At 49.2% G+C, this 24524-nt stretch overlaps 1 protein-coding gene across 2 annotated transcripts in view; it reads right to left on the reverse strand.

Moving 5' to 3' along the window:
- Positions 1 to 10149: 10149 nt before the first annotated feature.
- LOC144481807 (acylphosphatase-2-like) overlaps positions 10150 to 24524 on the reverse strand; it is a 77118-nt gene continuing 62743 nt past the window's right edge. For both annotated transcript variants that reach the window (XM_078200960.1, XM_078200961.1), the window contains exon 4: positions 10150 to 12463. In XM_078200960.1, coding sequence (XP_078057086.1) covers positions 12349 to 12463 — 115 coding nt within the window. In that variant the 3' untranslated portion in view covers positions 10150 to 12348. The remainder of the gene's footprint in view (positions 12464 to 24524) is intronic.

Below are 24524 nucleotides of genomic sequence, written 5' to 3' on the forward strand. Positions count from 1 at the left end.
ATTACCCCTTGGGGCCCGATTTTACCATCAAGTTGCGCCCGTTTTCGGGTGCAAAAACTTGGTGAAGTCGGGCGTAAGGTGAGTCGCGCGATCCGTGCCCGCCTCCGCGGCTGTCCCCCCTTTACCAATGGCCGCGATCGGGACCGCGCCTGAAATGGGCGTGACGGCAATTTAAATGCCAACATCCCATTGGCCTTTTTTATTACGTGCTGCACCTGCATACCGACTTTCTGCGGTTCATGGACACTGACACCCAGATCCCTCTGCCTGGGGCGCATTTTGAGGGATACGGAACGAGTAAGGGCAGAAGCTGTTTTTGTAAAATTTAATCATGGCATCTTGATTGGCACGGGATCGGAGGGGCCGAAGGGCCTGTTCCTGTGCTGTACTTTTCTTTGTTTTTTTAGCTCTGTTCCTCTCTCCACAGAGGCTGCCAGGCCCGCTGAGTTTTTCCAGCATTTTCTGTCTTACTATCACCAGCATCCACCATTCATTTACTGGAGGGTGATGTACTTTGTCTCTAACCTACTCACCTCATCATTGTTTGAAAGAAGAGCGCATCCTACATGCAATCTCCTGGATACCATTTTAAAAAAATGCGAATTCTATTATCTGTCATGCCAGTCGACTTCATAAATTTGTAAGTTCATAAGATATGGGAGCAGAATGAGGCCATTCGGCCCATCGAGTCTGCTCCGCCATTCGATCATGGCTGATGTGCCCCTCGTCCCCATTTTCCTGCCTTCTCCCCGTAACCCATTCCCAATTAAAAATCTGTCTAACTCTTCCTCAAATTTACTCACTGTCCCAGCACCCACCGCACTTTGGGGCAGCGAATTCCACAGATTCACAACCCCTTTGGGGGAAGTAGTCCCTCCTCCAACTCTGTTTTAAATTTGCTGCCCCTTATCCGAAGACTATGACCTCTCGTCCTAGAATGCCCCACAAGTGGGTAGATATGGGGGTAGGGCCTGGGTGGGATTGTGGTCGGTGCAGACTCGATGGGCCGAATGGCCTCTTTCCGTTCTGTAGGGTTTCTTTCTTTCTAAGAGGAAGCATCCGCTCCACGTCTACTTTATCCAGACCTTTTATCATCTTGTATACCTCAATCTGACCTCCCCTCATTCTTCTAAATTCCAGAGAGTGTCGGCCTAAACTGTTCAATCTCTCTCCACACGACAAACCCCTCATCTCTGGAATCAATCGAGTGAACCTCCTCTGAACTGCCTCCAATGTCACAACATCTTTCCGCAAATACGGGGAGCGAAACTGATTGATCCGCAAGGGGTCAGTGCTTGAAATTGCAACCTCAACCCCAGCCACGTTTAGCCAATTCTCCAATCATAAGAAAATCAGTAAGGTTAAAACTTTATTAAGGATCACATATCTCTGAAAACGACCTTACCTTAGAACAGAAGGATGGCGCGCAGGACTGTAGGGGAAGAGACTTGGTTTTAAGATTGATGTCAAAGTTGCAGACTGGACAATCTGTGACTAAAAGAAGGGCGGCACGGTGGCACAGTGGGTTAGCACTGTTGCCTCACAGCGCCAGGGACCCGGGTTCGATTCCCGGCTTGGATCACTGTCTGTGTGGAGTTTGCACATTCTCCCCGTGTCTGCGTGGGTTTCCTCCAAGTGCTCCGGTTTCCTCCCGCACTCCAAAGATGTGCGGGTTGGGTTGATTGGCCATGATAAGTTGACCCATAGTGTCAGGGGCATTAGCAGGGTAAATGAGGGTCATGGGAATAGGGCCTGGGTGGGATTGTGGTCGGTATAGACTTGAGGGGCCGAATGGCCTCCTTCCGCACTGTAGGGATTCTATGACTCTATGAAAAGGCAGCGGCAAGGAGTTGCTGGTAAGTAGGAGCCGAATAAGGGGGAATTTTTTCCGTATTCAATTCGTGCGACATGGGTGACGGTGGCTGGCCAACATTGGGGTGGCACGGTGGCACTGTGGGTTAGCACTGCTGTCTCACAGCGCCAGGGACCCAGGTTCAATTCCCGGCCTCGGGTCTAGGGGAATTTCACAGTAACTTCATTGCAGTGTTAATGTAAGCCTTCCTTGTGACTAATAAGTAAACTTTTGCTTTGTCTGTGTATGTCCTCCCCGTGTCTGCGTGGGTTTCCTCCGGGTGCTCCGGTTTCCTCTCTCGGTGTTACCCGAACAGGCGCCGGAGTGTGGGGGATTTTCACAGTAACTTCATTGCAGTGTTAATGTAAGCCTACTTGTGGCAACAATAAGAAGGAAATAATATTGCCCATCCCTAGTTGTCCTTGGGGGACAGTTGAGAGTCAACCACATTGCTGTAGAGTCAGATGGAGGCCAGACTGGGTAAGGATGGCAGATTTCCTTCCCCAAAGGGACATGAGTGAACCAGATGGGTTTTTCCGACAATGGTTTCATGGTCATCAGTAGATTCTTAATTCTGGATATTTTTTATTGAATTCTAATTCCACCATCTGCCGTGGGCGGGATTCGAACCCGGGTCCCCAGAACATTAGCTGAATTTCTGGATTAATAGTCTAGCGATAATACCACCAGACCATCACCTTCGCATTGAACTCAGATTTTGATTTTTGATTTGATTTATTACTGTCATGTATTGGGATACAGTGAAAAGTATTGTTTCTTGTGCACTGTACAGACAAAGCATACCGTTCATAGAGAAGGAAAGGAGAGTGCAGAATGTAGTGTTACAGTCATAGCTAGGGTGGAGAGAAAGATCAGCTTAGTGCGAGGTAGGTCTATTCAAAAGTCTGACAGCAGCAGGGAAGAAGCTGTTCTTGAGTCGGTCGGTACGTGACCTCAGACTTTTGTATCTTTTTCCTGACGGAAGAAGGTGGAAGAGAGAATGTCCGGGGGGCGTGGGGTCCTTGATTATGCTGGCTGCTTTTCACGAGGCAGCGGGAAGTGTAGACGGAGTCAATGGATGGGAGGCTGGTCTAGTCTAATAGTCTAGCGATAATACCACTCGGCCATCGCCTCCCCAAGTAAAGTAAGCAACAGCCTTTAGGTCAGAAAAGGTAAAATGTATCCTGCACAGTGGGTTAGCACTGCTGCCTCACAACGCCAGGGACCCCAGGTTCAATTCCTGGGTTGGGTCACTGTCTGTGTGGAGTCTGCACATTCTCCCCTTTTCTGCGTGGGTTTCCTCCGGGTGCTCCGGTTTCCTAAGACAGTCCAAAGATGTGCGGGTTAGGTGGATTGGCCGTGCCAAATTGCCCCTTAGTGTCCAAAGATTTACAGGTTAGGTAGATTGGCCATGCTAAATTGCCCCTTAGTGTCCAAGATGTGTAGGCTAGGTGGATTGGCCATGTTAAATTGCCCCTTAGCGTCCAAAGATGTGCAGGTTAGGTGGATTGGCCATGCTAAATTGCCCCGTAGTGTCCAAAGATGTGCGGGTTAGTTGGATTGGCCATGCTAAATTGTCTCTTAGTGTCCAAAGATGTGTAGGTTAGATGTATTGGTTATGCAAAATTGCCCCTTAGTGTCCAAAGATGTGCAGGTTAGGGGGATTGGCCATGCTAAATTGCCCCTTAGTGTCCAAAGATGTGCAGGTTAGATGGATTGGCCATGCTAAATTGCCCCTGAGTGTCCAAAGATGTGCGGGTTAGTTGGATTGGCCATGCTAAATTGCCTCTTAGTGTCCAAAGATGTGCAGGTTATGTGTATTGGCCATGCTAAATTGTCCCTTAGTGTCGAAAGATGTGTAGGGTAGGGGGATTGGCCATGCTAAATTGCCCCTTCGTGTCCAAAAATGTGCGGGTTAGGAGGATTGGCCATGCCAAGTTGCCCCTTAGTGTCAGGAGGACTAGCTAGGATAAATGCATGGGGTTATGGGGGTAGGGTCTGGGTGAGATTGTGGTTGGTGCAGACCCGAATGGTCTCCTTCTGCACTGTAGGGATTCTATGATCCTTCTCATCCTCCATCCCCACAAAAGAGGGACGGAGTTATGAGGAAAGAATTCTTCAAAGAGATAAACTCACCACCCGGCTGAGTGGAGAGTTTATCGAAAGCAGCGGACGGTATAAAAAGATTAAATCCTCAGCATTCTTTCAAAGTGTGTCACGCAAGTAGGGCAAGGGAGCACGGGTTCAAACTGGCAGAAAGCAAATTGTGGAACGACATTGTACAGTCGCACAGGGGCAGAACACCAACATGGAATGGAGTACTTGGGTCCTTGGCGCTGTGAGGCCGCAGTGCCAACCACTGGGCCACCGCGCTGCCCACAAAACAGAGAAAACTCCATCTCCGATGCTCTGGAATCACCAACCTTTTGGTTGACGGTCAAACGAGCTGACCAGTTGCCAGGTTATTTCACGAAAGCAAAATACCGCGGATGTGGGAATCTGAAACAAAATGCTGGAAAATCTCAGCAGGCCTGACAGCATCTGCGGAGAGAGAATAGACATGATGTGGAGATGCCGGCGTTGGACTGGGATGGGCACAGTAAGACGTCTCACAACACCAGGTTAAAGTCCAACAGGTTTATCTGGCAGCACGAGCTTTCGGAGCGCTGCTCCTTCATCAGGTCCTCACCTGATGAAGGAGCTTGAGACTCCGAAAGCTAGTGCTGCCAAATAAACCTGTCCGACTTTAAGCTGGTGTTGTGAGACTTCTTACTGAGAGAGAATAGGGCCAACGTTTCATGGAACCATAGAAGATAGGAGCAGGAGGAGGCCATTCGGCCCTTCGAGCCTGCTCCCCCATTCATCACCATCATGGCTGATCGTCCAACTCAATAGCCTCATCCTGCTTTCTCCCCATAACCTTTGATCCCGTTCGCTCCAAGTGCTATATCCAGCCGCCTCTGGAATACATTCAATGTTTTGGCATCAACTACTTCCTGTGGGAATGAATTCCACAGGCTCACCGGGTGAAGAAATGTCTCCTCACCTCCGTCCTAAATTGTCTACCCTGGATCCTCAGACTGTTTCGAGTCCGGATGACCCTTCGTCAGAGCGAAGAGCAAAGAAAATCAGAAGAGATTTACACTATGAGGGTGGGGGTGCTGTAATTGGACAAAGGAAATGTAAATAATTATGAAGAATCATAGCATCCCTCCAGTGCAGAAGGAGGCCATTCGGCCCATTGAGTCTGCACCGAGCACAATCCCACCCAGGACCTATCCCTATAACCCCATGTATTTACCCGAGATAGTCCCCCTGACACTATTAATTTAACATGGCCAATCCACCTAGCCTACACATCTTTGGACACTAAGGGGCAATTTAGCTTGGCCAATCCACTTAACCTGCACATCTTTGGACACTAAGGGGCAATTTAGCATGGCCAATCCACCTAATCCGCACATCTTTGGACACTAAGGGGCAATTTCGCATGGCCAATCCACCTAACCTGCACATCTTTGGACACTATGGGGCAATTCAGCATGGCCAATCCACCTAACCCGCACATCTTTGGACACTATGGGGCAATTCAGCATGGCCAATCCACCTAGCCTACACATCTTTGGACACTAAGGGGCAATTTAGCATGGCCAATCCACCTAACCCGCACATCTTTGGAGTGTGGGAGGAAACCGGAGCACCCGGAGGAAACCCACGCAGACATGGGGAGAATGTACAAACTGCACACAGACAGTGACCCAAGCTGGGCATTGAACCTGGGTCCTTGGTGCCGTGAGGCCGCAGTGTTAACCCACTGTGCCACCCCACAGCAGAGACAGGTGCTAAAAGTGTTCATTCAGTGACCGGAATGTGTGAATGGCAGAACAGAGGTACAGATTGTTACTGGACGACCTGAGAAATATGGAATCTGAAAGCGGGGGCGGGGGATGGAATGTGGGGGGCAAGATGGAGAGCGAGAAGTGGGAATGAGGGATTATAAAAATGGATGAATGAGATAAAAAGAAGAATGGAACAAAATAAATGGAAATGGGGTGAAAGTGGTGAGGGACGGTTCACGCATTGAGTTGTTGAACTCAATGTTCTGTCCAGAAGGCTGTAAAGTGTCCAATTGGAAGATGAGATGCTGTTCCTCCAGTTTGCGTTGTGGTTGACTAGAACATTGCAAAAGGCCAAGGACGGACATGTGGACAGGAGAGCAGGGTGGTGTTGAAGTGGCAAGCGACAGGAAGATCTGGGTCCTGCTTGTGGACGGACCGAAGGTGTCTTGCAAAGCCGTCACCCAGCCTGCGTATGGTCTCTCCCAGATTATTTTAAATTATTTCATGGGACACGCGCATCGCTGGCTGGGCCCAGCATTTATTGCCCATCCCTAGTTGCCCCTTGGAGGGGCAGTTGAGAGTCAACCACATTGCTGTGGCTCTGGAGTCACATGTAGGCCAGACCGGGTAAGGATGGCAGATTTCCTTCCCTAAAGGGACATTCGTGAACCAGATAGGCCTGTCATAATAATCAATGATTGTTCAGTGGTTGGAGAAAGGCTTGGAGGGCTGAAGGGCCTGTTCCTGTGCTGTAATTTTCTTTGTTTCCTTAGCTTTCCATTCCAGATTTATTAATTGAATTTAAATCCCATCGAACCCATGTCCCAGAGCATTAGCCCGGGCCTTTATTTTTAGTTTGTTTAGTTTATTAGCTTATCCGCCAATGGGGTCGCCTGGAGGGAAAAAGGGGCAGGCAAACACATAGGCCAGCTGTCAGTAAAGACAGTCGGGCAAGGAGCACCTAAATTAGACCATTCCCCTCTGGCTTGAAGTCGAATTTATTTTCTGAGTCACGAGTAGGCTTATGGGCGGCACGGTGGCACAGCGGGTTAGCACTCGATTCCCGGCTTGGGTGGCTGTCTACGTGGAGTTTGCACCTTCTACCCGTGTCTGCGTGGGTTTCCTCCGGGTGCTCCGGTTTCCTCCCACAGTCCAAAGATGTGCAGGTTAGGTGGATTGGCCGTGCTAAATTGCCCCTTAGTGAGTCACAAGTAGGCTCACATTAACACTGCAATGAAGTTACTGTGAAAATCCCCGAGTCGCCCACACTCCGGCGCCTGTTCGGGTTACACTGAGGGAGAATTTGGCACGGCCAACGCACCATTCCAGCATGTTTTTCAGGCTAGATTACAAATCAAGCGAGATTACCACCATCTTTTAAAAAATTCATTCTGGGGACATGGGCGTCGCTGGCCGGGCCAGCATTTATTGCCCATCCCTCGTTGTCCTTGGAGGGGCAGTTGGGAGTCAACCACATTGCCGTGGCTCTGGAGTCACATGTAGGCCAGACCGGGTAAGGACGGCAGATTTCCTTCCCTAAAGATAGCGAACCACTACATTGACAATCGACAATGGCTTCACGGTCATCAGTAGATTCTTAATCCCGGATATTTTTTATTGAATTCAAATTCCACCATCTGCCGTGGGCGGGATTCGAACCCGGGGTCCCCCAGAACGTTAGCTGAGTTTCTGGATTAATAGTCTAGCAATAATATCACTGGGCCATCGCATCCCCTGTCTTTAAAGTCAGGAGATTCTTAATTCCAGATTTTTATTGAATTCAAATTCCACCATCTGCCGTGGTGGGATTTGAACCCGGGTCCCCCAGAACATTAGCTGATGTTTCTGGATAAATAGTCTCGCAATCATACCACTCAACCATCGCCTCCCCGGCTATCCTTAAGTGGTTTTTAGATGAGTTGATCTAAGAGTATTGATTAGTTGATCTGAGAGTATCACAATCATTCCACTGGAAGGAGCTTGCTCATTTGCTCCTTGTCTCATGTTCAGGGTAGATAGTGTTCTCAATCTGGAGTGAACAAGAGTGAGAAGGGGCCTTGGGTATCTGACAGAATGGTGTCAGATGCACCAGCCGCATACAGCCTCAGTTTTTTTTTAGTAATTAGATCACAGTTCCTCGCCCGCACGTCAGTCGCAGGCAAGCTGTTGGGAGGGCCTGCAGTGCCAAGAGAACATGATCTGTCCTGATCTATCGCCAACCTCGCCACCAGCCCCTGCCAATGGCTTCGCCTGGAGGGAAAAAGGGGCAGGCAAACACATAGGCCAGGCTGTCAGTAAAGACAGTCGGGCAAGGAGCACCTAAATTAGACCATTCCCCTCTGGCTTGAAGTCGAATTTATTTTCTGAGTCACAAGTAGGCTTATGGGCGGCACGGTGGCACAGCGGGTTAGCACTCGCTTCCCGGCTGGGGTGACTGTCTACGTGGAGTTTGCACCTTCTACCCGTGTCTGCGAGGGTTTCCTCCGGGTGCTCCAGTTTCCTCCCACAGTCCAAAGATGTGCGGGTTAGGTGGATTGGCCATGCTAAATTGCCCCTTAGTGTCCAAAGATGTGCGGGTTAGGTGGATTGGCCGTGCTAAATTGCCCCTTAGTGTCCAAAGATGTGCGGGTTAGGTGGATTGGCCGTGCTAAATTGCCCCTTAGTGTCCAAAGATGTGTGGGTTAGATGGATTGGTCATGCTAAATTGCCCCTTAGTGTCCAAAGATGTGCAGTTTAGGTGGATTGGCCATGCTAAATTGCCCCTTAGTGTCCAAAGATGTGCGGGTTAGGTGGATTGGCCATGCTAAATTGCCCCTTAGTGTCCAAAGATGTGCAGGTTAGGTGGATTGGCCGTGCTAAATTGCCCCTTAGTGTCCAAAGATGTGCAGGTTAGGTGGATTGGCCATGCTAAATTGCCCCTTAGTGTCCAAAGATGTGTGGGTTAGATGGATTGGCCATGCTAAATTGCCCTTAATGTCCAAAGATGTGCAGGTTAGGTGGATTGGCCATGCTAAATTGCCCCTTAGTGTCCAAAGATGTGCAGGTTAGGTGGATTGGCCATGCTAAATTGCCCCTTAGTGTCCAAAGATGTGCAGGTTAGGTGGATTGGCCATGCTAAATTGCCCCTTAGTGTCCAAAGATGTGTGGGTTAGGTGGATTGGCCATGCTAAATTGCCCCTTAGTGTCCAAAGATGTGTGGGTTAGATGGATTGGCCATGCTAAATTGCCCCTTAGTGTCCAAAGATGTGCAGTTTAGGTGGATTGGCCATGCTAAATTGCCCCTTAGTGTCCAAAGATGTGCAGTTTAGGTGGATTGGCCATGCCAAATTGCCCCTTAGTGTCAAAGATGTGCGGGTTAGGTGGATTGGCCGTGCTAAATTGCCCCTTAGTGTCCAAAGATGTGCAGGTTAGGTGGATTGGCCATGCTAAATTGCCCCTTAGTGTCCAAAGATGTGTAGGTTAGGTGGATTGGCCATGCTAAATTGCCCCTTAGTGTCCAAAGATGTGTGGGTTAGATGGATTGGCCATGCTAAATTGCCCCTTAGTGTCCAAAGATGTGCAGGTTAGGTGGATTGGCCATGCTAAATTGCCCCTTAGTGTCCAAAGATGTGCAGGTTAGGTGGATTGGCCATGCTAATTTGCCCCTTAGTGTCCAAAGATGTGCAGGTTAGGTGGATTGGCCATGCTAAATTGCCCCTTAGTGTCCAAAGATGTGCTGGTTAGGTGGATTGGCCATGCTAAATTGTCCCTTAGTGTCCAAAGACGTGCTGGTTAGGTGCTAAATTCTCCCTCAGTGTTACACGAGCAGGCGCCGGAGTGTGGCGAGTGGGGTATTTTCACAGTAACTTCATTGCAGTGTTAATGTAAGCCTATTTGTGACACTAATAAATAAACTTTAAAAGGTTGGTAGAGTTTTCAAGGAATTTCTCAATTGTTGGCTGCAGGGATAACATGACCCTGGATAATCAGAGGCTTTTTTCGCCCCAGGGTGGAAGTGTCAATTTCACCGGGGGGGGGGGGGGGGACACAGGTTCAAGGTGAGAGGGGAAAAGTTTAAGGGAGATGCGCAGGGGGGAAGTTTCTCACGCAGAGAGTGGTGGGTGCCTGGATCGCGCTGCCAGAGGAGGTGGTGGAAGCGGGCACATTAGCAACATTTAAGAGGCATCTGGATGGGTTCATGAATAGGGAGGGAATAGAGGGATACGGACCGAGTAAAGGCAGAAGGTTTGTTTTTTAGTTTGGTTAGGGGATCATGATTAGCACGGGCTTGCAGGGCCGAAGGGCCTGTTCCTGTGCTGTACTGTTCTTTGTTAATTTACAGCAGAGCTGATGTGTTGGACAAGGCCAAATAGTGGCAGTAACCCGCCAAACAATTTCAATTCGACCAGTCAGTCCTGCAAACAGAACAGAGCGATAACAAGATGCTCATAAACTTTTAACACCGGGCAACCTTCACAATTAGGTTTACGATCCCAGTTTAATAATAAAGTCGGTTTCCACCAAATGCAAACACTTCCAACAAAAACACCTGCAACTCGAGTCTTAAAAGTTACCGACAGCAATGCTGCCCCGTGCGATCACGATAGCGATCACCGCTGTAAATGATCGCTGAAACGGTCACTGGATTATCATTGGTGACTCAAGCATGCAAGCGAGCACTTCCTCGTGTAAATCAGCCAACCCTTACCTCGTCCTGACAGCGGAAGGGACCCACTCTCGCTCGAGCGAGACCGGAAATACCCGCCCGAGGTCAACGGACATTTCCGTCGTCCGCCCCTCGCCCGCTCCGATTCCCTGGGCGGTTAGAATTCTGGCTGTCACCACGACAGCCCCCTGGAGGCTGGTGGCCACCTCCGGTTAAGAACCACTAACTCTTGCGAGCGGAGTGCCGCAGGGGTCAGTGCTGGGTCCTCTGCTCTTTGTGATTTTTATTAATGACTTAGGGGAGGGGGCTGAAGGGTGGATCAGTAAATTTGCTGATGACACCAAGATTGGTGGAGTAGTGGATGAGTTGGAGGGCTGTTGTAGGCTGCAAAGAGACATAGATAGGATGCAAAGCTGGGCTGAAAAATGGAGTTTAACCCTGATAAATGTGAGGTGATTCATTTTGGTAGGACTGATTTAAATGTGGATTACAGGGTCAAAGGTAGGGTTCTGAAGACTGTGGAGGAACAGAGAGATCTTGGGGTTCATATCCACAGATCTCTAAAGGTTGCCACTCAAGTGGATAGAGCTGTGAAGAAGGCCTATAGTGTGTTAGCTTTTATTAACAGGGGGTTGGTGTTTAAGAGCCGTGGGGTTATGCTGCAACTGTACAGGACCTTGGTGAGACCACATTTGGAATATTGTGTGCAGTTCTGGTCACCTCACTATAAGAAGGATGTGGAAGCCCTGGAAAGAGTGCAGAGGAGATTTACCAGGATGCTGCCTGGTTTGGAGGGCAGGTCTTATGAGGAAAGGTTGAGGGAGCTAGGGCTGTTCTCTCTGGAACGGAGGAGGCTGAGGGGAGACTTAATAGAGGTTTATAAAATGATGAGGGGGTAGATAGAGTGAACGTTCAGAGAGTATTTCCTCGGGTGGATGGAGCTATTACAAGGGGGCATAACTATAGGGTTCATGGTGGGAGATATAGGAGGGATGTTCGAGGTAGGTTCTTTACGCAGAGAGTGGTTGGGGTGTGGAATGGACTGCCTGCAGTGATAGTGTAGTCAGACACTTTAGGAACATTTAAGCGGTTATTGGATAGGCACATGGAGCACACCAGGATGATAGGGAGTGGGATAGCTTGATCTTGGTTTCAGATAAAGCTCGGCACAACATCGTGGGCCGAAGGGCCTGTTCTGTGCTGTACTGTTCTATGTTCTAACTCAAAGACGGGGAAGTAGTTATAGTGGGGGGGCTTATACGACACTGATCAACAAATGCAAAAGAAAAACTGTGACGACTTGAATCGGGCCACTGTGGGTGGGGCCTGTTAGAATATGAGCTCCCTGATTGAGGGCCAAATTGGCAGGCCAGTCAGGGAGCCCCTTGTTTTGTATTTAACCAGGCGTGTCAGTTCCTCTGGCACTCTGAGTGTCGGCCGCTAACTAAAAGCGCTCAGTGTGCTGTTGTCAGACTTGTAAATAAAGAGATTTTGAAAGAAAGAGAGGTGAAGGGGCTTCTGTCTCCGAGGACTAATTACAAAACCATCTTGGAGGAACGGGGCAACTTGCTCCGAATCCCTTCCACATTCCTTGGGACACCATCTTAGAACTCCGGGTGCGGCAGAATCCTTAGTGTAAACAGTGGCCAGAATTCCGCCGTCCCGCCCGCCGCGGGAATCTGGAGCGGGCGAGGGGTTGGAACAATGGAAAGGTCAGCCGGCCTCGGTTTCGGGATGAGCGAGGGCGGAAAATCCCGCCCAGTGTGTTTTGTTTTTCCAAAGATGCATGCAGGTTGACCGCCAGACCGCCCAAGGCAAGGTGGCGCTCAGAATTTACAGGAACAAGGGGTCAAGTAAGATCATGGATGGCAAGCAACTTACACCCCTTCCCCCTCCAAGTCTCCAACCCCTCATATACTCCACAAGTGGGTCTTCTTTCTCCCTCTCCCAAGCTAAACGGCATCAAAGGTGATATGAGCGAAGTTGCAGCAAGTGCCAGTCGTTGCGATGTCTTAGTATCGGGTTGAGAAAGAGTTAAAATCCAGCTTGGAGATTTCTCTCTCGTTCGAAAAATTGGCTTTGTCGATTCGAGACATTGGGCTGCCCACAGACTTCAGCCAGTTCATCCTGTCAAAGAAAACAGAAGAGAAATGATTGGACTCTGGCAAAGGGAAACATAGAAGATAGAACATAGAACAGTACAGCACAGTACAGGCCCTTCGGCCCACGATGTTGTGCCGAACCTTTTCCGAAACCAAGATCAAGCTGTCCCACTCCCTATCATCCTGGTGTGCTCCATGTGCCTATCCAATAACCGCTTGAAAGTTCCTAAAGTGTCCGACTCCACTATCACAGTAGGCAGTCCATTCCACACCCCAACCACTCTCTGAGTAAAGAACGTACCTCGGACATCCCTCCTATATCTTCCACCACAAACCTTATAGTTATGCCCCCGAGTAACAGCTACATCCACCCGAGGAAATAGTCTCTGAACGTCCACTCTATCTATCCCCCTCATCATCTTATAAACCTCTACTAAGTCTCCCCTCAACCTCCTCCGCTCCAGAGAGAACAGCCCTAGCTCCCTCAACCTTTCCTCATAAGACCTACCCTCCAAACCAGGCAGCATCCTGGTAAATCTCCTTTGCAGTCTCTCCAAAGCTTCCACATCCTTCTTATAGTGAGGTGACCAGAACTGCACACAATATTCCAAATGTGGTCTCACCAAGGTCCTGTACAGTTGCAGCATAACCCCACGGCTCCTAAACTCAAACCCCCTGTTAATAAACGCTAACACACTATAGGCCTTCTTCACGGCTCTACCCCCTTGAGTGGCGACCTTCAGAGATCTGTGGATATGAACCCCAAGATCTCTCTGTTCCTCCATATTCCTCAGAACCCTACCTTTGACCCTGTAATCCACATTCAAATTTGTCCTACCAAAATGAATCACCTCGCATTTATCAGGGTTAAACTCCATTTGCCATTTTTCAGCCCAGCTCTGCACCCTATCAATGTCTCTTTGCAGCCTACAACAACCCTCCACCTCATCCACCAATCTTAGTGTCATCCGCAAATTTACTGATCCACCCTTCAGCCCCCTCCTCCAAGTCATTGATAAAAATCACAAATAGCAGAGGACCCAGCACTGATCCCTGTGGTACCCTGCTGGTAGCTGGTCTCCAGTCTGAAAATTTTCCATCCACCACCACCCTCTGTCTTCTATGAGATAGCCAGTTACTTATCCAATCGGCCAAATTTCCCTCTATCCCACACCTCCTTACTTTCTTCATGAGCCGACCATGGGGGACCTTATCAAACGCCTTACTAAAATCCATGTATACGACATCAACTGCTCTATCTTCATCTACACACTTAGTTACCTCTTCAAAAAATTCAATCAAATTTGTGAGGCAAGACTTACCCTTCATGAATCCGTGTTGACTATCCCGGATTAAGCTGCATCTTTCTAAATGGTCGTAAATCCTATCCCTCAGGACCTTTTCTATTAACTTACCGACCACCGCAGTAAGACTAACCGGCCTATAATTACCAGGGTCATTCCTATTTCCTTTCTTGAACAGAGGAACAACATTCGCCACTCTTGAGGACCCAAAGATCAACGCCAAAGGCTCTGCAATCTCATCCCTTGCCTCCCAAAGAATCCTAGGATATACCTCATTTGGCCCAGGGGACTTAGCGACTTTCAGGTTTTTCAAAATTGCTAATACATCTTCCCTCAGAACATCTGCCTCCTCTAGCCTATCAGCCTGTATCACACTCTCATCCTCAAAAACATGGCCCCTCTCCTTGGTGAACACTGAAGGAAAGTATTCATTCATTGCCTCTCCTATCTCTTCTGACTCCATGCACAAATTCCCACTACTGTCCTTGACCCGCCCTAACCTCATCCTGGTCATTCTTTTATTCCTCACATAAGAATAAAAAGCCTTGGGGTTTTCCTTGATCCGACCCGCCAAGGACTTCTCATGCCCCCTCCTAGCTCTCCTAAGCCCTTTTTTTCAGCTCATTCCTTGCTAACTTGCAACCCTCAATGGACCCAACTGAACCTTGTTTTCTCATCCTTACATACGCTTCCTTCTTCCTCTTGACAAGACATTCAACCTCTTTTGTGAACCATGGTTCCCTCACTCGGCCATTTCCTCCCTGCCTGACAGGGACATACCTATCAAAGACACGCAGTATTTGTTCCTTGAACAAGCTCCACTTTTCATTAGTGCCTTTTCCTGACAGTTTCTGTTCCCATCTTATGCTCCCTAATTCTTGCCTAATCGCATCATAATTGCCCCTCCCCCAATTATAAACCTTGCCCTGCCGTACGGCCCTATCCCTCTCCGTTGCAATAATGAAAGACACTGAATTGTGGTCACTATCTCCAAAGTGCTCTCCCACAACCAAATCTAACACTTGGCCCGGTTCATTTCCCAGTACCAAATCCAATGTGGCCTCACCTCTTGTCGGCCTATCCACATATTGTGTCAGGAAACCCTCCTGCACACACTGTACAAAAACTGCCCCATCTGAACTATTTGACCTACAAAGGTTCCAATCAATATTTGGAAAGTTAAAGTCACCCATGACAACTACCCTGTGACCTCCACACCTATCCATAATCTGCTTTGCAATTTCTTCCTCCACATCTCTATTACTATTTGGGGGCCTATAGACAACTCCTATCAACGTGACCGTTCCTTTCCTATTTCTAACTTTAGCCCATATTACCTCAGTGTGCAGATCCCCCTCAAACTGCCTATCTGCAGCCGTTAAACTATCCTTGATTAACAATGCTACTCCTTCACCTCTTTTACCACTTTCCCTACTCTTAGTGAAACATCTATACCCCAGAACTTCCAACAACCATTCCTGTCCCTGTTCTAACCATGTCTCCGTAATGGCCACAACATCGTAGTCCCAAGTACCAATCGATGCTCCAAGTTCACCTACCTTATTTCGGATGCTCCTTGCATTGAAGTAGACACACTTCAACCCACCTTCCTGTCTGCCGGTACACTCCTGCGACCTTGATACCCTCCTCAGTACCTCACTACACTCAACACTGACTTCTGGACTACAGCTCCTTTTCCCATCCCCCTGACAAATTAGTTTAAACCCCTCCCCGAAGAGCCGTCGCAAATTTCCCTCCCAGGATATTGGCGCCCCTCTGGTTCAGGTGCAAACCGTCCTGTTTGTACAGGTTCCACCTTCCCCAGAATGTGTTCCAATTATCCACGTATCTGAAACCCTCCCTCCTACACCATCCCTGCAGCCACATGTTTATCTGCACTCTCTCCCTGTTCCTCAACTCGCTATCACGTGGCACCGGCAACAAACCAGAGATGACCACATGGTTTGTCCTGGCTCTCAGCTTCCACCCGAGCTCCTTAAATTCCAGTTTTAAATCCCCGTCCCTTCTCTTACCTATGTCGTTGGTACCGATGTGTACCACGACTTGTGACTGTTCCCCCTCCCCCTTAAGAATCCTGAAAACATGGAGATAGGAGCAGGAGGAGGCCATTCGGCCCTTTGAACCTGCTCCACCATTCATCACCATCATGGCTCATCAAAGAACAAAGAAAATTACAGCACAGGAACAGGCCCTTCGACCCTCCAAGCCTGCACCGACCAGGCTGCCCGACTGAACTAAAACCCCCTACCCTTCCGGGGACCATATCCCTCGATTCCCATCCTATTCATGGATTTGTCAAGACGCCCCTTAAAAGTCACTATCGTATCTGCTTCCACTACCTCCCCCCGGCAACGAGTTCCAGGCACCCACCACCCTCTGTGTAAAAAATCTGCCTCGTACATCTCCTTTAAACCTTGCCCCTCGCACCTTAAACCTGTGCCCCCCTAGTAACTGACTCTTACATCCTGGGGAAAAGCTTCTGACTATCCACTCTGTCCGTGCCTCTCATAATCTTGTAGACTTCTATCAGGTCTCCCCTCAACCTCCGTCGCTCCAGTGAGAACAAACCAAGTCTCTCCAACCTCTCCTCATAGCTAATGCCCTCCATACCAGGCAACATCCTGGTAAATCTTTTCTGTACCCTCTCCAAAGCCTCCACATCGTGGTAGTATGGCGACCAGAATTGAACACCACATTCTAAGTGCAGCCTAACTAAGGTAATATAAAGCTGCAACATGACTTGCCAATTTCTAAACTCAATGCCCCGGCCGATGAAGGCAAGCATGCCGTATGATCGTCCAACCCAATAGCCTAATCCTGCTTTCTCCCCGTAACCTTTGATCCCGTTCGCCCCAAGTGCTATATCCAGCCGCCTCTTGAATACATTCAATGTTTTGGCATCAACTCCTTCCTGTGGGAATGAATTCCACAGGCTCACCGGGTGAAGAAATGTCTCCTCACCTCCGTCCTAAATGGTCTACCCCGAATCCTCAGACTGTGACCCCCTGGTTCTGGACTCCCCCCACCATCGGGAACATCCTCCCTGCGTCTACCCTGTCTAGTCCTGTTAGAATTTTATAAGTCTCTATGAGATCCCCCCTCATTCGTCTGAACTCCAGCGAAAACAATCCTAACCGAGTCAATCTCTCCTCATACATCAGTCCCGCCATCCCCGGAATCAGCCTGGTAAACCTTCGCTGCACTCCCTCGAGAGCAAGAACATCCTTCCTCAGAAAAGGAGACCAAAACCGCTCACGATACTCCAGGTGTGGCCTCACCAAGGCCCTGTATAATTGCAACAACACATCCCTCGCTCCTGTACTCGAAACCTCTCGCAATGAAGGCCAACATGCCATTTGCCTTCTTTACCGCCTGCTGCACCTGCATGCTGACCTTCAGCGACTGGTGCACAAGGACACCCAGGTCCCTCTGCACACTCCCCTCTCCCAATGTACAGCCATTCAGGCTGTGCCATTTGATGGAGGTGGTGGTGGCCAGAATTCTACTGTCCCGCCAGCCACGGACGGAATCGGAGCCGGGGGGGGGGGCAGACAATGGAGATGTCCGCTGACCTCGGGCAGGGATTTTCCAGTCTTGGCTCAAGCGAAGCCGTAAAATCCCCGCCCAGTAGATACGGGGCAGTCATACTTGATGGCAACTCTCCTTGCAGCCAGGATTCTCCGAGCGTTCATCGCAAGGGGGATAGAATATAAAAGCAGAGATGTCTTGCTGCATCTGTACAGGGCATTGGTGAGGCCGCAGCTGGAATACTGTGTGCAGTATTGGTCCCCTTATTTGCGGAAGGATATATTGGCCTTGGAGGGAGTGCAGAGAAGGTTCACCAGGTTGATACCAGAGATGAGGGGTGTTGGTTATGAGGAGAGACTGAGCAGATTGGGTTTGTACTCGTTGGAATTTAGAAGGCTGAGGGGGGATCTTATAGAGACCTATAAGATAATGAAGGGGCTGGATAGGGTAGAGATGGAGAGATTCTTTCCACTTAGAAAGGAAACTAGAACTAGAGGGCACAGCCTCAAAATAAAGGGGGGTCAGTTTAGGACAGAGTTGAGGAGGAACTTCTTCTCTCAGAGAGTGGTGAATACATAAGAACATAAGAAATAGGAGCAGGAGTAGGCCATCTAGCCCCTCGAGTCTGCCCCGCCATTCAATAAGATCATGGCTGATCTGAAGTGGATCAGTTCCACTTACCCGCCTGCTCCCCATAACCCCTAATTCCCTTACCGATCAGGAATCCATCTATCCGTGATTTAAACATATTCAACGAGGTAGCCTCCACCACTTCAGTGGGCAGAGAATTCCAGAGATTCACCACCCTCTGAGAGAAGAAGTTCCTCCTCAACTCTGTCCTAAACTGACCCCCCTTTATTTTGAGGTTGTGCCCTCTAGTTCTAGTTTCCTTTCTAAGTGGAAAGAATCTCTCCACCTCTACCCTATCCAGCCCCTTCATTATCTTATAGGTCTCTATAAGATCCCCCCTCAGCCTTCTAAATTCCAACGAGTCTCTGGAATCTCTGGAATTCTCTGCCCACTGAAGTGGTGGAGGCTACCTCGTTGAATATGTTAAAATCACGGATAGATGGATTCCTGATCGGTAAGGGAATTAGGGGTTATAGGGATCAGGCGGGTAAGTGGAACTGATCCACTTCAGATCAGCCATGATCTTATTGAATGGCGGGGCAGGCTCGAGGGGCTAGATGGCCTACTCCTGCTCCTATTTCTTATGTTCTTATGTTCAAGCCCCGCCACCGGCGAGAATGGAGAATTTGGCGCTTGGCAGCGGTCGACGGGAGAATCTTAGCTGTGGGTGAGGTCAGAGAACCCGGTCCTGTATCCGTGGTGGATGGATGTGCTCAGTGTCAAATGGGATACAGGCATGCGAGTCAGGAACAGGAGGAGGCAACTCAAGAGCCCTACATTGCATTAGGTGAATATTTTGAATCCTCTCATTCCAAAGAAACATTGTAAAAGGTCGAATTTCCCGCCAATATCCGCTGTGAGGCCTCAGCTATTCCTGAACTTGGGATTTAGTTGTCACTGCCGTTGTGGGGGTCACGGTGAATGGTTTTTTCCCTCTTGCTAAGCAGTCCACAGACTGGAAATGATGCCAAATATTTCAATCATAGAATCCCGACAGTGCAGAAGGAGGCCATTCGGCCCATCGAGTCTGCACCGACCACAATCCCTCCCAGGCCCTATCCCCGTAACCCACTCATTTACCCTGCTAATCCTGACACGAAGGGGCAATTTAGCATGGCCAATCCATCTAACCCGCACATCTTTGGACACTAAGGGGCAATTTAGCATGGCAAATCCACCTAACCCGCACATCTTTGGACACTAAGGGGCAATTTAGCATGGCCAATCCACCTAACCTGCACATCTTTGGACACTAAGGGTCAATTTAGCATGGCCAATCCACCTAACCTACACATCTTTGGACACAAAAGGGCAATTTAGCATGGCCAATCCACCTAACCTGCACATCTTTAGACACTAAGGGGCAATTTAGCATGGCAAATCCACCTAACCCGCACATCTTTGGACACTAAGGGGCAATTTAGCATGACCAATCCACCTAACCTACACATCTTTGGACACTAAGGGGCAATTTAGCATGGCCAGTCCACTTAACTCGCACATCTTTGGACATTAAGGGGCAATTTAGCATGGCCAATCCACCTATCCAGCACATCTTTGGACACTAAGGGACAATTTAGCATAGCCAATCCGCCTAACAGCACATCTTTGGACACTAAGGGGCGATTTAGCATGGCCAATCCACCTAACCCGCACATCTTTGGACACTAAGGGGCGATTTAGCATGGCCAATCCACCTAACCCGCACATCTTTGGACACTAAGGGGCAATTTAGCATGGCCAATCCACCTAACCCACACATCTTTGGACACTAAGGGGCAATTTAGCATGGCCAAACCACCTAACCTGCACATCTTTGGAGTGTGGGAGGAAATCAGTGCACCCGGAGGAAACCCACGCAGATACGGGGGAGAATGTGCTAACTCCACACAGACAGTAACCTGGAATCGAATCCGGGTCCCTGGTGCTGTGAAGCAGCAGTGCTGACCACTGTGCCACCGTGCCGCCCATGAGGGAACTGAGGTGAGGAGAAATTTCTTCACCCAGAGGGTGGTAAATGTGTGGAATTCACTCCCACAGAAAATAGTTGAGGCCAAAACGTTGTGTGAGTTCAAGAAGAGATTAGATATAGCCTTGGGACTAAAGAGATCAAGGGATATGGGAGGAAGTGGGGGGATATAGAATTCGATGGTCAGCCATGATCAAAATGAATGGAGGGGCAGGCTCGAAGGGCTGAATGGCCTACTTCTGCTTCTAGTTTCTCTGTTTCTATGATGTCACCTGGTATATTCATTATAAGCAACTTCTCGACTGCGTTCCGGATTTAAAACCTCAAAGCTGGATCACCAGAGACAGCAAAACAAGGATCACTGACGTGGAAACTGAGGCAACCAAATCCGAGTCAAATAGACCCACGTTAAGCTGCAAAACTGACAAACGGCACTGCTGGCCACAGGCCAAAGGAAATGGAAAGGGGGAAACATAGAAGATAGGAGCAGGAGGAGGCCATTCGGCCCTTCGAGCCTGCTCCCCCATTCATCACCATCATGGCTGATCGTTCAACTCAATAGCCTAATCCTGCTTTCTCCCATAACCTTTGATCCCATTCGCCCCCAAGTGCTATATCCAGCCGCCTCTTGAATACATTCAATGTTTTGGCATCAACTACTTCCTGTGGGAATGAATTCCACAGGCTCACCGGGTGAAGAAATGTCTCCTCACCTCCGTCCTAAATGGTCTACCCCCGAATCCTCAGACTGTGACCCCTGGTTCTGGACTCCCCCCACCATCGGGAACATCCTCCCTGCATCTACCCTGTCTAGTCCTGTTAGAATTTTATAAGTCTCTATGAGATCCCCCCCTTCATTCGTCTGAACTCCAGCGAAAACAATTCTCACCTAGTCAATCTCTCCTCATACATCAGTCCCGCCATCCCCAGAATCAACCTGGTAAACCTTCGCCTCACTCCCTCGAGAGCAAAAACATCCTTCCTCAGAAAAGGATACCAAAACTGCGCACAATACTCTCGGTGTGGTCTCAACAAGGCCCTGTATAATTGCAACACATCAAGGGCAGCACGGCGGCACAGTGGTTAGCACTGCTGCCTCACAGCGCCAGGGACTGGGTTCGATTCCCGGCTTGGGTCACTGTCTGTGTGGAGTCTGCACATTCTCCCCGTGTCTGCGTGGGTTTCCTCCGGGTGCTCCAGTTTCCTCCCACAGTCCAAAGATATGCGGGTTAGGTTGATTGGCCAATGCTAGATTGCCCCTTAGTGTCAGGAGGATTAGGGTAAAAGTGTGGGGTTATGGGGATAGAGCCTGGGTGGGATTGTGGTCGGTACAGACTCGATGGGCTGAATGGCCTCCTTCTGTACTGTCGGGATTTTATGACATCTCTGCTCCTGTGGTCTCACAATTAAGGAAACGTTCTCAGCAATAACTAAAAGCTGAGCAAACAGCCTCCTGGTGTTTCTGGAAGAGTCTTTGGAAGTCTCGGTAACCGCGTGTCCATTCAATGGCGGTCGCCATCAGCATAACCGAGAAGGCGATCACCGTACCAAACCCAAGCATGCGGGGTCAATCACCAGCTCCTGAAATTTTTACAGATGCTCAAAAGTAGTCAGCACGGCTTTGTCAAAGGCAAATCGGGCCTTACGAGCCTGGTGGAGTTCTTTGAAAATGTGACTAAACACATTGACGAAGGAAAAGCGGTAGATGTGGATCCAGAACTGGCTTGCCTGCAGAAGGCAGAGAGTGGCTGTGGAGGGGTCTTTCTCTGCATGGAGGTCAGTGACCAATGGAGTGCCCCAGGGATCTGTTCTGGGACCCTTGCTGTTTGTCATTTTCATAAATGACCTGGATGAGGAAGTGGAGGGATGGGTTGGTAAGTTTGCTGACGACACCAAGGTAGGTGGCGTTGTGGATAGTTTGGAGGGATGTCAGAAGTTGCAGCGAGACATAGATAGAATGCAAGACTGGGCGGAGAAGTGGCAGATGGACTTCAACCCGGATAAGTGTGTGGTGATCCATTTTGGCAGATCCAATGGGATGAAGCAGCAGTATAATATGAAGGGTACCATTCTTAGCAGTGTAGAGGATCAGAAGGACCTTGGGGTCCAGGTCCATAGGACTCTTAAATCGGCCTCGCAGGTGGAGGATGCGGTCAAGAAGGCGTACGGCGTACTGGCCTTCATTAATCGAGGGATTGAGTTTCGGAGTCGGGAGATAATGCTGCAGCTTTATAGGACCCTGGTTAGACCCCACTTGGAGTACTGCGCGCAGTTCTGGTCACCTCATTACAGGAAAGATGTTGAAGCCATTGAAAGGGTGCAGAGGAGATTTACAAGGATGTTGCCTGGATTGGGGGGCATGCCTTATGAGGATAGGTTGAGGGAGCTTGGTCTCTTCTCCCTGGAGAGACGAAGGATGAGAGGTGACCTGATAGAGGTTTACAAGATGTTGAGAGGTCTGGATAGGGTAGACTCTCAGAGGCTATTTCCAAGGGCTGAAATGGTTGCTACGAGAGGACACAGGTTTAAGGTGCTGGGGGGGTAGGTACAGAGGAGATGTCAGGGGTAAGTTTTTCACTCAGAGGGTGGTGGGTGAGTGGAATCGGCTGACGTCGGTGGTGGTGGAGGCAAACTCGTTGGGGTCTTTTAAGAGACTTCTGGATGAGTACATGGGATTTAATGGGATTGAGGGCTATAGATAGGCCTAGAGGTGGGGATGTGATCAGCGCAACTTGTGGGCCGAAGGGCCTGTTTGTGCTGTGGCTTTCTATGTTCTATGTTCTATGTGGTTTACATGGACTTCAGCAAGGCGCTCGATAAGGTCCCCCATGCAAGACTTCTCGGGAAAGTGAGAGGGCATGGGATCCAAGGGGCTGCTGCCTTGTGGATTCAGAACTGGCTTGCCTGCAGAGGGTGGTTGTAGACGGGTCTTTTTCTGAATGGAGGTCGGTCACCAGTGGAGTGCCCCAGGGATCTGTTCTGGGACCCTTGCTGTTTGTCATTTTCAGAAATGACCTGGATGAGGAAGTGGAGGGATGGGTTGGTAAGTTTGCCGACGACACGAAGGTTGGTGGTGTTGTGGATAGGTTGGAAGGATGTCAGAAGCTGCAGCGTGACATAGATAGGATGCAAGACTGGGCAGAGAAGTGGCAGATGGACATCAACCCGGATAAATGTGTAGTGGTCCATTTTGGTAGGTCAAATGGGATGAAGGAGTATAATATCAAGGGTAAGACTCTTAGCAGTGTAGGGGATCAGAAGGACCTTGGGGTCCGGGTCCATAGGACTCTTAAATTGGCCTCGCAGGTAGAGGTGGTGGTTAAGAAGGTGTATGGTGTGCTGGCCTTCATCAATTGAGGGATTGAGTTTAGGAGTCGGGAGATAATGATGCAGCTTTATAAGACCCTCGTCAGACCCCACTTGGAGTACTGTGCTCAGTTCTGGTCGCCTCATTACAGGAGGGATTTGGAAATGATTGAAAGGGTGCAGAGAAGATTTACAAGGATGTTGCCTGGATTGAGTGGCATGCCTTATGAGGATAGGCTGAGGGAGCTCGGTCTTTTCTTCTTGGAGAGACGAAGGGTGAGAGGTGACCTGATAGAGGTGTACAAGATGTTGAGAGGTATAGATCGTGTGGATTCTCAGAGGCTTTTTCCCAGGGTGGAAATGGCTGCTACGAGAGGACACAGGTTTAAGGTGCTGGGGAGTAGGTACAGAGGAGACGTCAGGGGTAAGTTTTTCACTCAGAGGGTGGTGGGTGAGTGGAATCGGCTGCCGTCAATGGTGGTGGAGGCAAACGCGATAGGGTCTTTTAAGAGACTTCTGGATGAGTACATGGGACTTAATAGGATTGAGGGTTATAGGTAAGCCTATATATAAGCCTAGGTAGGTAGGGACATGACCGGCGCAACTTGTGGGCCGAAGGGCCTGTTTGTGCTGTATTTTTTCTATGTTCTATGTTCCATGCACTTTTACAGATGCACCATAGAAAGCTTTCTTTCTGGTTGTATCACAGCTTGGTATGGGCTCCTGCTCTGCCCAAGACCGCAAGGAACGACAAAAGCTCGTGAATGTAGCCCAATCCATCACGCAAACCAGCCTCCCATCCATTGACTCTATCTGCACTTCCCGCTGCCTCGGGGAAAAGCAGCCAGCATAATTAAGGACCCCACGCACCCCGGACATTCTCTCTTCCACCTTCTTCCGTCAGGAAAAAGATACAAAAGTCTGAGGTCACGTACCGACCGACTCAAGAACAGCTTCTTCCCTGCTGCTGCCAGACGTTTGAATGGACCTACCTCGCACGAAGTTGATCTTTCTCTGCACCCTAGCTGTGACTGTAACACTACATTCCGCACTCTCTCCTTTCCTTCTCTATGAACGGTATGCTTTGTCTATACAGCGCGCAAGAAACAATATTTTTCACTGTATGTTAATACATGTGACAATAATAAATCAAATCAAATCAAAAATAGACGTTAATCACGAGATAGCGAGGAGAAAAATAAAGTACCACGAGGCGAGCACGCAGCGACAAAGTAACGTCAGTCTTATTCCCTGCAAAAGGGGTCAGGTTCACCAGAGAGACAGAGCAAAACTAGGTCAGTTCCATTATTCGCACAACACGTGACTCA

The sequence above is a fragment of the Mustelus asterias genome, chromosome 33 (assembly GCF_964213995.1).
Source record: "Mustelus asterias chromosome 33, sMusAst1.hap1.1, whole genome shotgun sequence".
In the NCBI taxonomy this organism is placed as follows: domain Eukaryota; kingdom Metazoa; phylum Chordata; class Chondrichthyes; order Carcharhiniformes; family Triakidae; genus Mustelus; species Mustelus asterias.